Source organism: Hibiscus syriacus, unplaced genomic scaffold (assembly GCF_006381635.1).
Source record: "Hibiscus syriacus cultivar Baekdansim isolate YM2019G1 unplaced genomic scaffold, ASM638163v2 tig00110610_pilon, whole genome shotgun sequence".
Lineage (NCBI taxonomy): Eukaryota > Viridiplantae > Streptophyta > Magnoliopsida > Malvales > Malvaceae > Hibiscus > Hibiscus syriacus.
Genome location: NW_024062800.1, coordinates 7097354 through 7110538, shown reverse-complemented (window position 1 = coordinate 7110538; position 13185 = coordinate 7097354). Strand labels below are relative to the sequence as shown.

The window sequence follows — 13185 nt, the reverse complement described above, 5'->3', positions numbered from 1 at the left end:
TTCTTTAGGAGTGATAACATGCGAGAGATCTGATATGTACCTTCTAAACATCGATACATGAAAAACATTGTGGATTTTGTCCATGTATGGAGGCAAAGCTAACTGATAAGCTACAGGTCCAGCCCTTTTCAATATTCCATACGGTCCAATGAACCCCAGACTCAACTTTCCTTTTCGCCCAAAACGTAACACATTTTTCCAAGGCGATACTCTCAAAAATACTTTGTCTCCCTCCTGGTATTATATTTTTTTTTCTTTTCAAATACACATAGGACTTCTGTCGATCTAAGGTTATCTTTAGGATGCTCTGAATAATCTTTACTTTATCCTCCATATCTTTCATCAAATCTGGACCAACCAATTCCCGATCTTTCAATTCAAACCAATTTAATGGTGTTCTACATTTTCTCCCATATAGAGCTTCATATGGGGCCATCTTAATACATAATTGATAACCATTATTATACGCAAATTCTGCTAAAGGCAAATACCTTTCCCACAATCCCATAAATTTAATCACACATGTCCTAAGAATATCCTCCAGTATCTGAATAGCTCGCTCTGACTGCCCATCTGACTGTGGATGAAAAGTTGTACTAAAGTTCAATCGAGTACCCAATGCCTCATGCAAAGAATTCTAAAATCTTAAAGTAAACCTAGGGTATCGATCGGACACTATCGATATCGGTACTCCGTGCAGTCTAACTATCTCTTTTATATACAACTCAGCATAGTTATTCATTGAGTAGTCTACTCGAACTGGAATAAAATGATCCGTTTTTGTCAATCTATCTACTATTACCCAAATCGAGTCCTTTTTACCAGGTGATAACGGTAGCCCCAAAACAAAGTCCATTGTGACTCGCTCCCACTTCCACTCAAGCCACCAGTAACAACTTTTCAAATCTTGATACATCTTATTTCCACCTAGGTGCATCGTCAAAGGGCTATAATGTGCCTTATCAAGAATATCTCTCCTCAATTCATCCTCATCAGGAATACAAAGTCTTCCACGATAATATAAACATCCATTATCCCCTAATTCAAAATCTTTCGTCTCTCTTTTTTCGACTTGTGCCACTCTCATCAAGTATTTCTTATCTATACTTTCTAGCACTTTAACCCGATCCAAAAACATCGGCCTTAACTTTAATTCGGCAATCAAAGCACCATTATCTTTTAAATACATACGTGCATCTAAGGCCCTTAAAGCTGTAAAAGTCTTTCGACTGAGCACATCTAATACCACATTAGCCTTTCTCGGATGATAATCAATGACCAAATAATAATCCTTTAGGAGCTCAATCCATCTTCTTTGCCTTAAGTTCAGCTCTTTCTGAGTCAACAAATACTTTAGACTTTTATGGTCCGTATATACAGATAATGGTGCCAGATTTTCAAAGCAAATACTACGGCTGGCAATTCCAAATCATGTGTTGGGTAATTTCTCTCATGGTTCTTCAGCTTTCTTAAGGCATAGGCCATGACTTTCCCCTCTTGCATCAGTACACATCCCAATCCATTATGAGATGCATCACCTAAAATGACATAATCCTTACCTGACTTAGGTTGCACAAGAATGGGAGCCTCCGTTACTATTCTCTTGAGCATATCAAAACTTTCCTGGAATCTTTTCGTCCAAACAAAAGGCATATCTTTCCGTAACAACTTAGTTAGTGGCAGAGCTAACCTCGAAATGTTTTTCACAAAACGCCTATAGTAACCAGCAAGCCCCAAGAAACTTTGGATTTTAGAAGCATTATTTGGGGTTGCCAATCCACTATAGCTTTAATCTTTTTTAGAGCTATTCTAATTCCTTCTGTATAGACTATATGACCAAAGAAAGCAATCTCTACTAACCAAAATTTGCATTTGGACAGTTTTGCGTACAACTTATTTTCACGAAGTATCCGAAGCACCACCCGAAGATGAGCATCATGTTCCTGCCTTGACTTGGAATATACCAAAATATCATATATATAAAAAATACCACGAACTGATCCAAGTACAGTTGGAATACTCTGTTCATCAAATCCATAAATGTTGCATGAGAATTTGTTAATCCAAAGTGCATTACCACAAATTTATAGTGTCCGTACCGAGTCTAAAAAGAATTCTTAGAAATATCCTCCTTTTCAATCCTTAATTGATGGTACCCTGACCTCATATCTATCTTAGAGAACACTGTTGTACCTTTTAACTGATCAAACAGATCATTAATCCTCGGAAGAAGATACTTGTTCTTTATCGTTACCTTGTTTAATTGACGATAGTTAATATATAACCGCATAGACTCGTCCTTCTTTTACACGAATAACACATGTGCTCCCCAAAGAGAAACACTGGGTCAGATGAATCCTTTATCAAGCAGCTCCTACCACTGTGCTTTTAGTTCCCTTAACTCCGTTGGAGCCATTCTATATGGAGCCATAGAAACAAGTTCGGTACCTGAGTAAACCTCAATTCTAAACTCTATTTCACGATCCGGAGGTAAACCCAGTAACTCTTCAGGAAAAACCTCTAGAAACTCCCTAACTGTGGGAGTATCCTATAATCTCACTTCCAGATTTCGAGTGTCTATAATATTAGCTAGAAAAGCTATGCATCCTTTTGAAATCATTCTCTTGGCAGTCAAAGTCGATATCACATTAGACAAGGATTTTTCCTTCTCGCCTACCACCACAATTTCAGAGTCTTCCGCATTCTTTAGGAATAATCGTTTCTGACGATAATCTACCCATCCATGATGTGGAGACAACCAATCCATGCACAAAATGATTTCAAAATATCAAAGGGTAACTCCATCAAGTTTGCCAAGAATACTACCTCTTGAATTTTAATTGGACATTTTCTACACACCCTAGTCACCCATGCACTTTGACCCAAAGGGTTTATCGCTATCATTTCACTAGCAATTGGTTCTAAAGGAATTCCTCTAATTCTAATTAGCTTGGTACTAATATATGAATGTGAAGAACCAGGGTCAACTAGAACAGAAACAGGCTCATTAAAAAGGTGAAATATCCCTGTGATGATTTTCAAATCATCCCTATCTTCATTGGACTTTATATTATAAACTCGAACCACTCCCCGAGCCTCTTATCTCTTACTAGGTTCATATTGACCCCCTGATCTTCCTCTTCCTCTGCTTTTACTTGATGCAGCTACCGATCTCTCGGTTTGTGTTGATCTATCCTCTGACTTTTGCGGACAATTTCGAGCATAATGACCCGATTCTCCACAAACAAAACAAGCGCCAAAAACCACTCTATCATAACATTCATAAAATAGTAATTATGTTAGTAATGAGAGACATCTTTCATATTCATTCTATACCCTATCAGTAACCTTGACATCTTAGTGGCATGTAGACTCATTTTTATATTAAAAATTACACTTGATTCGGTCGAGAATCAGCTAAACCTATAGCTCTGATACAAATAAATGTAATACACATCTTCCGTATATCTTTACGTATACGAGCTATATATGTCACATCACTTTTAAAACAGTTTCCATTTGAAAATCCATTCAATTTTGTTTCATTTTATAAACCATTATAATTTATTTATAAGTAAAACATGCATCAACTTACATATACACATAAAGAGAGATGTTCCACATTTTACCGTTTTACAGTAGTTCAATCAAAGGTTTTACAGAGCGCTTTTACTAAACCTATTACATGCTAACTAAAATATATCAAAAGTAGACAGGTATGTCATATTGTTACTGATTAGGCGACTCTGACTTGATGTCTAATGATCTTCTTACTCAGCTGGTATTCAACCTATGCGTGAAATGAACACACGTTAAGTATTACTTAGTGAGGCATACATAATCATACTCAACTTATAAACATAATATAGGGTAACAATTCTAATATCGAGTAACTCTTTACAATTTATTGTAAACCTTATAACTTTGCATCATTGGTGCTATTATGATCCTTTACCCCCTTTCTATTCATTTTCATTTATTAGAATGCACAATTAGTGCCTATACGAGAATTCATCAACTTATGATGAATTATGTGGGCTGCACACATAATTCATCAACTTATGATGAATTATGTGGGCTGCACACATAGTGCCTGCACGGTGATTCATTAACTCATGATGAATTCTGTGAATATGCACACGAAGTGCCTGTACGGTGATTTATCAACTCATGATGAATTCCTTGAATATGCACATGAAGTGCTTGAATGGTGATTCATCAACTAATGATGAATTCCGTGAATATGCACACAAAGTGCATGTATGGTGATTCATCAACTCTTGATGAATTCTATGAATATGCACATGAAGTTCCTGTATGGTGATTCATGAACTCATGATGAATTCCATGAATATGCACATGAAGTGCCTGTACGGTGATTCATCAACTCATGATGAATTTCGTGAATATGCACATGAAGTTCTTGTAGTACAACATAAATGCACTCACCTGACTATCCTTGCTATGTATCCAAAATGTAAGGCTGATTACTCTGGTATTTTGCCTTTGCCCTTAGTTTTTCTTGTTTCGGGAGCTTGGTTCCGATCTACTCAAGCATCCATAAAAAAACATATACCCAACCCAATGTTATAATATTTCCTAACCATTATACTTACTCAAAAGAACATATCATTACCTTTCTATGCCGATATCAGTCTATTTTAACATTTCTGGCTCCATAGTATCGATACTACTACCCTAGTATCGATACTTCTATACTATGGTACCGATACCCCCTTCGGGTATAGATACCAAAAACAGGTTCGATATTGCCTAGTATGGATACCCTTACCATGGTATCGATATTACCCTACTATGGTACCGATACCCCCTACCGGTATCGATACCAACATTAGATTTGATGTTTCTTAGTGTCGATACCCTTGCCATGGTATTGATACCACCTTGTCCATATCGATACTGATTGAATCAGTATTGGTACTACTCATCTAATTTATCTTCTTTTAGCCTATAGTATCGGTACTGTTCTTAGCAGTATCGATACCCTTGCCCAGAATTTCCAGTTTTCAACTCGATTTTCATCCCAATGTGGTCAATTCTCGTTATATTTACCCCATACAATACTATTAAACTCTTCCTTAACTATCCATACTAACATTCCTTCATTTAGCCTCTTAGAACATCTAAAATCATTCAAGAACATTCAATTCTAAGAATCAAACCACTTTTTCTAATATGTTCCTTATCCCATCTAATACTTCTAATCTCTTATTTACCTCTTTGGCAAGTCAAATCTACCAATAAACCTCAATAAACGTCAATATACTAACATATCATTTTTAAACCCATTTTCTAAAATCTCTAATATTTTATTCATTCCATGGTTTCAATTTCAATTTATCCTTCTTGAATCTTTCATATCACTTAAGGTTGTAAAAACAACTCACAATCAAAAGGAAAAACCAAATAATTGCAACTTACCTTTGGAGCTATAGAGAAGACTTCACCCACGTGAAAAAAAAAAAGAAAAGGAAATGGGTCTTTTGTGTTTACTTTCCCTTTTCCCCTAAATTTAATACTTTACTAACTAATAATTTTAAATTCATTCTCTTGTAAAGGACCAAAATTCCCTCTTAATAATCCATTGTCCCAATTTAGTCTAAACCATTAGTCCAAATCATTCTCATCTTTATCATTTAATCGAATAAATCCTCTTAATTTTTAAATTATTTCAATAAAGTCCTTAATTCAAAATTTGGGGTATTACATTGGGATATAGTAATTGTACTCTCATTCAGATTTGATCAGAATCAGATAAATGATATTCAAGTATATTATATTTGGATTTGTGTTATTCGAATCAGATCAGATCTCGAATATGTGTGCCATTTGCATAACATATTGGGATGAATTTTGATAGGGAAGTTCAATTCATTCACTCAACGGGGTGAATGACACATTTTTTAGATTCAGTGGCCTCTACCTTTGTGGTGGATTCCACTTATATGGTGTATGGGGAACCCATTCTTCTATGTGAGATTGGAGTACGGGTGGGTGCATGAACATTTGCATAACATTTAAACTAACATTATTTTTGATGATTTGGTGTATGAATATAAATATGTGAATGCTTCGAACTATACTTGTACTTGTTTATGTTTTCACTTTAGAGACACACTAAGCCTCGTTGCTTACTTCCCCTTAGTTTTTTATTTTAGATATTTGAGCTAGTTGAATCGGTACTTGGAGTTTGACATTTTCTCGTTTTCATTATCTACATAGTATGCATTTTCTCGGACTTTATGATTATTACTTTGTGAGAATTTTATTCGAAAAATACTTGTTTAGTTTACACATTTTGGGACATTGGACATTAATTTATTATTTTGGACTGTTAATAATGTTTTAATACTTATTTGACATACTGGATTTTATTTAATTTTTTATTTAATAATATTTATTCGTTTTGGATTTTTGAATATTTTCTAGCATTAAATGATTATTTTATAGTTTCAAAATTCTAATCGGCTTCGTGAGGGAGAAGTTTTAATGTGGCTTTTGAGATTTGACCTAATTTTCCTCTAGGACGGATTTAGGGGGTTACAAGGTGGCTCCTATGCTTTGGCTAAGGTAACTCCTTACGGACCCAAGGTGCTCCCTTAAGTTGGCTCCTATGCCTAATGGGCCTAGGGTAAGTCTTTATGGATGTAGTCCTAGGGAATTGTATATCGGGGTTCAGGTGGAGGGTATTACATTGACTTTTAAAAATATGTTTTACTGAAATAAACTATGACTGTTTTTAAACTATGGTTACATTTATTCTGGTTTCGTGGGAACACACTAGACACCCCTATTTCAATCTTCTAAATTTGTCTCTTTGAACGTTTCCTCTGAATTGTAAGCTTCCTGACTGTTACCTGAAGAATTAACTAAAGAGACCTCAACTCATCGCTATGACCTGTATATACCTGGATAACTGAGGAAAACTTTGTGTTGCACCATATATCATCTTGACCTTTAGCATCTTTTGATAGTATTGTATTACTGAGCTTCCCAATGCTCACTCTATTACATATCATTCCATGTTAAATAATTGATTTTGCACTGTATTGACATCATAGATGGAAGTTCCTTCGGCGTTGCTTGTAGAGTATGGTACAGATGTAATTAGGGTGCATATAGGTCACATTTTGTTTGTATATGAGAGTCGGTAACTTGTTTTGATATTGAATATTAATGGACTCTATTTTTAATATATGTATGATTTTCTAGAGTTGTACAATTTATTTATAAATTATTTTATGTTTTTAAATGGTTTGATAAAATTTTAAATTTTACTAGACTTTTAGTGTGGGTCACTCTAGTGACCCTAATGTGACACCTCAAATCGGACCGGGTCACTCGTATCAGTCTAAGAGCTTTACATTAGATTTTTACCTTAATTTTACAACCAATGCACCATCGCCTATCATTGACAACAGTGCATTCAAGGCTCGTAAAGTAGAGAATATCCTTTGACTTAGTGCATCAGCTACAACATTAACCTTTCTTAAATGGAAATCAATAATCACATCATAAACTTTGAGAAGTTTTATCCACCTTTTATGTCTCAAGTTAAGCTCCTTTTGAATTAAATATTTCAAACTTTTATGGTCATTTAAAATACAACATCGTTCATCATATAAGCAATGACACCATATTTTCAAAACAAATACAACCATTTCCAATCTGAGGTCATGAGTCGAGTAGTTGCTCTCATGAGTTTTGAGTTACCTTGAAGCATATGCCACAACTTTCTCTTCTTGCATTAGTACATATCCCAAACCATTATAGGACATATCATTGTAAATTGTATAATCTTTTTTCTATTCAGGTTGTACTAACATAAGAGTTTCTGTCATATCTTCTTCAATATTTCGAAACTTTCTTGACATTTTCAATCCAAATAAATGGTATATCCTTCTTTTTCACAAATAATATTGAGGCTCCTCAAAATGATTCACTTGATCTTATGAAGCCTCAATCTAGCAGTTCTTATAATTATGATTTTAATTCTCTGAGTTTGGTAGAAGCCATTCTTATACGAAACATTTCTTATACGAAACCATGGATATTAACACATTACTTGGTAAAACGTCGATTCCAAATTTTACTTCTCTATCTGTTAGTAATCTAAGAAATTCATCGAGAAAGACATCTAGATACTCATAAACAGTTGGGATACTTTCCAACTTTACTTTTCAGACTTAATATCAATTACATGAGCTAGATAAATTTAACATCCTTGTAGCAATAATTTCTTAATATTTACTATCGTGGTCACGCTAGACAAAAGGATTTGTTCTCTCGCCAACTATTATAATTTCTAAACCTCCAAGTTTTTTCAACATTTATCGCTTTAAGTGATAATCCACAATGGTATGGCAAGTAGTTAACCAATCCATACCTAGAATCACTTCAAACCTTTAAAAAGATAATTCCAATAAGTTTACTAAAAGCTTAATCCCTTGGATCTTCAATAGGAACTACCTACAGACCCGAGTTACCCTTGCACTCAAATCTAATACATATACAATCAATTTAAAATACTTCAATTTCATCAAAATCCTAAACCCCCAATTAAAAACCCTAATCGTTGAATATACCATTGTGTGTTCACAACTGATATATTTTCTTCAAACATCATTCTAAAGCTTGTGCAACATTTAATCCTCCATGATAAACATCAAAACATGCTTGAATAAATTTTCTCAAATTGTCTTCCTTATGGCCGAATATAATATATCAACTTACACATAAAAATTATATTGATTCAAACATAAGAAACTATATAATCATCTAATCCTTCAAAAGCAAGCCTTAATTAAATTAAATCCATAAACACTAAACTTTCTTCTCTTAAATTTCATAGTATATACCAATCAAAACCATTGATTAATGGTACCAAAATGAGAATTTATTGGAGACCAAAATTTAATTTTCATGTCTAAACCTTAAATCTAAACCAAAAACCTAGAATATCAATTTGAAATTTACCTTATTGTGTTAGGAGTCTGACGGAAGCAACAAGGAAATACAAGAATCTTTTTGAATTTCTTTTTCTTTTAGACCTTTTTTTACTTATATAACATAAAATGAATTTAAAATTCATTTTAATGTGAAATGATCATTTTACCCTTGAGATTCAATGCTCCTAAATGTTTCACATGTCAAAATTTTCATCCAAAGGCTAATATTAATCTATGGAGTTCGTAGTTACCAACTTTGCCCTTGTAAAATTCCATAATTATAATCTTACAATTTTTCATTCAACAACTTAGTTTTAACATGGAAAATTAACTTAAATTCAATTTTCCATATTAAATCTTATCCTTTTAAAGCATGGAAAAGAGATTTTCGCCCTAGCTCTATCTCCTAGTAAAATATCCTGATTTTTATTCGATCCTAATAACTAATTTTTTCCTCAAACTTTAACACTATATAATTTTTAATATAAAATTAGTACAAAAAATGAGTAACACCAAAAAAAATGGATGTCCCTTGTTCCCATATGTAATGGGGTAAGGGGGAGGTAAGATAGTAGGCTGCCCCCAACACTAGATTGAGAGCAGCTTCCGTAGGAGACCTCTGAATTATGAAATGCCCTCTATGAGACTCGATCCCACGACATCATTATTAGGGTAAACTATTCATTCATTAGATAAAAATACCTATTTTGGAAAAATTATCATTTTGATCCCTAAACCTTTTTCAAATTTACAATTTAATCATTAAACTTTCAATTTATTTATTTTAGTAAGTAACAAAAATTTTGGGTATTACATCGGGAGTCAAAATACTCTGATAGCCAAGATAATCTATCTCTCTATTTGAACTTTAGACAATGTAACAAATTATGAATTATTTGTTCAGGATAATTCTATAAGTTAAGAATATGCTTATATTACCAACTAAAAGAAGTTGTTTTTACATATAATATCAAGTTTGAAAATAATGTGCCCAACAAAAAATATAAATAGTATATATACAAAATTTTTATTTAATTTCGGTTCATATTGTTCAGTAATTACATAACTTACTTCAATTAAGATATCAAACTCCGACATTTACTTGATTTTTGTCAAATTTAACAGGATCAAAATGTTATATAAGCCTAGTTTTGGGGATATATGGGAAAATAAAGTGTTTTTAGTGATTTTTTGGGGGCAGATTCTAAATAAATAAATATTTTTAGTGACCAAAATGAGAAAGAACCAAAATTGCATACTCCTACTAAAAGCAAAATAAAAAGAGAACTTGCCAGATGGCGAAACCAAAACTCTCCTTCGTCTGAGCAAAGATGAGAACAAAAATTGTGGCAGATGTGGCCTCAGTCGCCATTTCTCTCTTTAATTTTCACTTGAAACAAATCAATGGCTACTCTCTTTCTCAGAAACTCTCCATTTCCTCAGCTCCACGATTCCCTTCTCTCTTTTCCCAAATCTTTCCCTTCATTTCTCTCCACCATTACAATCAGGCCTCTAACTTCTGCAAAGGTAACCCATAACCCATATCAAGCTTCCTTTTTTAAAATAAAAAAAAATCTACTTATTATTGAATTTTCTTTTAATGGCTTCTTTAGATCGGCGGGAGTGAAATAACAGAGGAAGTTTCTGAAAGCGAAGAGACAAACGTGAGTGTAAAGAAGAAAATATTTGTGGCAGGAGCAACGGGAAATACTGGGAAAAGGGTTGTTGAACAGCTACTTTCAAAGGGATTTTCAGTCAAAGCTGGGGTTCGTGATTTGGAAAAGGCTAAAACTTCGCTTTCAATCGACACCCCTTCTCTTCAAATTGTCATGAATTCAAACACATTACAACCTAGATTTTATTTTGGTTTTTGAAATGTTAATGGCTGGATTTTCAGGTGCAAGCAGATGTCACTGAGAGTTCAACGAAGCTAGCAGAAGCGATTGGTGATGATTCAGATGCTGTAATATGTGCCACTGGATTCCGACCAGGATGGGACTTAACTGCACCATGGAGGGTCAGATTTCTTTGAACTTAGAAAATTATATAGAGAACTTGGAAAATTTGAATACATACGTATCCGATACTCAAGTTAGAATAACTAGTTAACATATATCCATATACCTGCTGCTTTCTTTTTGTTTTCTTTTCCAAATTTCGTGCTTTAAAATGGAGTTTCATAATGATTCACTTGTTTGTTGATTGTTTTTCATAAAATCCGTGTATGCATTTCTCATATGATTTCTTTCATGAATTGAAGCACTCACCTCTTTAGATGCTGTGGTGAATTAACACCTTGGCCTGATTTGTTCTAGCCATCGAGTTGCATTAATGTTTTTCGAGTTTAGATTAACCAAGTTTACTGGACCATAGCTTCCGTAGTTCCTCAAGCTTGTATTCTGATGATTTCTCTAGGCTTGAGTATGTTGTATGCATTTAAGGAGCATCAGAGTTAGGTCTTTGGGGTGGAGTCCTCTATGTCTATCTCTGGCAGCCTTTGACCACTTTCTTCCATTTTTCAGCCGCTAAGAACACCCACAGATTACATGTACATGGATGTGCAGTCAATGATCAATTATGATTCTATTATGTATTTCCATTTGATTGTCCCAATCAGTACCTCAATCCATGTTTCCTCTTACTGCCTGATAGTGTTATAACAAGCATTACTTTGTGTTGGCATCCTTTGTTTTGATTTTGTAAAGTTTTATAATGTTGTGCAGGTTGATAACTTTGGTACAGTAAACCTCGTTGAAGCATGCCGAAAACTTAGCGTGAACCGATTCATTCTTATTAGCTCGATATTGGTCAACGGAGATGCAATGGGACAGCTTTTTAATCCCGCTTATATCTTTCTCAATGTTTTCGGACTGACCTTGGTAGCTAAACTTCAGGCTGAGCAGTACATCAGGAAATCAGGGATTAACAACACAATCATAAGGCCTGGCGGGTTGAGAAATGATCCGCCGGCCGGAAATGTTGTTATGGAACCAGAGGTAAAGCTCATATTCCATGAGATTTCGATTTTTTTCCGACTTTTTTTCATTTTTCCTCTTGTAGCATCCCATCTTTGCTGTGACTCTTCTTTTCTTCAAATATATCTTTGTCTGATAACATTTTGTTGCTTTTTATTTAGGATACGGTTTATGAAGGGACCATATCCAGAGATCAAGTTGCAGAGGTTGCTGTTAAGTGTTTTGCTCTTCCAGAATCATGTTTCAAAGTTGTGGAGATTGTTTCTCGCATTGATGCCCCTAAGCGTTCTTACAAAGATCTTTTTGGTTCCATAGAGCAAAGTTGACATTTACATTCATGCTTGCCCTATGAAGTACTGCCCTGTAATATTGTAAGATTATGATATGCATGCAGAAATATAAATTTGTATTTATGAGAAGCTTATTGTGGGACAAAATTGGGAGATTCCGAGATCGGGTTTATTCATTGAGTGAGAACAACAATATTGTTCTCTATAAGTTCGTGAAGTCGCGTCTATAAGATCTGTAAGATATATATATGTTCTTAATAAATTAAGAAATATTTTGAACATATATTACTTTATAATCATTCTACATTATTAAAAAAAATTGAAAACATGCAAACATTGGAGTTCAGGGTTTGAATTAAAGGAGAGGGATATTTTTTTTTAGAAGTGAGAGATTGAGAAACTATTTTTGTTGAATAGGTGAAAATGAACTTTCAAAAGTTCGTAGATTAACTTCTTTATAGAAAAGAATACAGTTTGCTAATCAGCCACCCGTTAAACTAACAAAAAATAATTTTTTCAATGATCAAAATATAATTTTTAAAAATATTGATGAGAAAAAAATAAACAAAGACTAAAACAAAAGTATTCATTTATATATTTTACTCTTTATATATTTTATAGTAGTTTTTGTGATTTTTTTTAATTAATTATTTTTTAAAAAAAATTATGTGGCCTTAATAATGTTAGAAAAGGGTAAAGTATAGGGTGATACTTTGTTGAGTCCTCCAACTATTGAAAGTTATAAGATGATCTATTGATTATAGAGTAGTATTTTTTGAGTCACTTGCTATTAAAAGTTACAAAATGGTCACCCAAATATTCATATGTTTCAAACTCGTCCTTTTTTGTAAAAAAATTGATGGTCATCTGAGTTGGATGTTAACTTGTTGACTGAGATATAATAAAATCTCATTCGAGTACTGTTTGAGTTATGTTTTGTGTATCGACAGC

At 33.7% G+C, this 13185-nt stretch overlaps 1 protein-coding gene across 1 annotated transcript; it reads left to right on the top strand.

Moving 5' to 3' along the window:
- Positions 1-10310: 10310 nt before the first annotated feature.
- Positions 10311-12413, top strand: LOC120135458 (uncharacterized protein At2g34460, chloroplastic-like). Its single transcript, XM_039151729.1, has 5 exons — positions 10311-10496; positions 10583-10795; positions 10867-10986; positions 11693-11965; positions 12106-12413. The coding sequence occupies exons 1-5, from the start codon at positions 10374-10376 to the stop codon at positions 12268-12270; spliced, it is 894 nt and encodes a 297-aa protein (XP_039007660.1). The 5' UTR covers positions 10311-10373; the 3' UTR covers positions 12271-12413.
- The last annotated feature ends 772 nt before the right edge of the window (positions 12414-13185 follow it).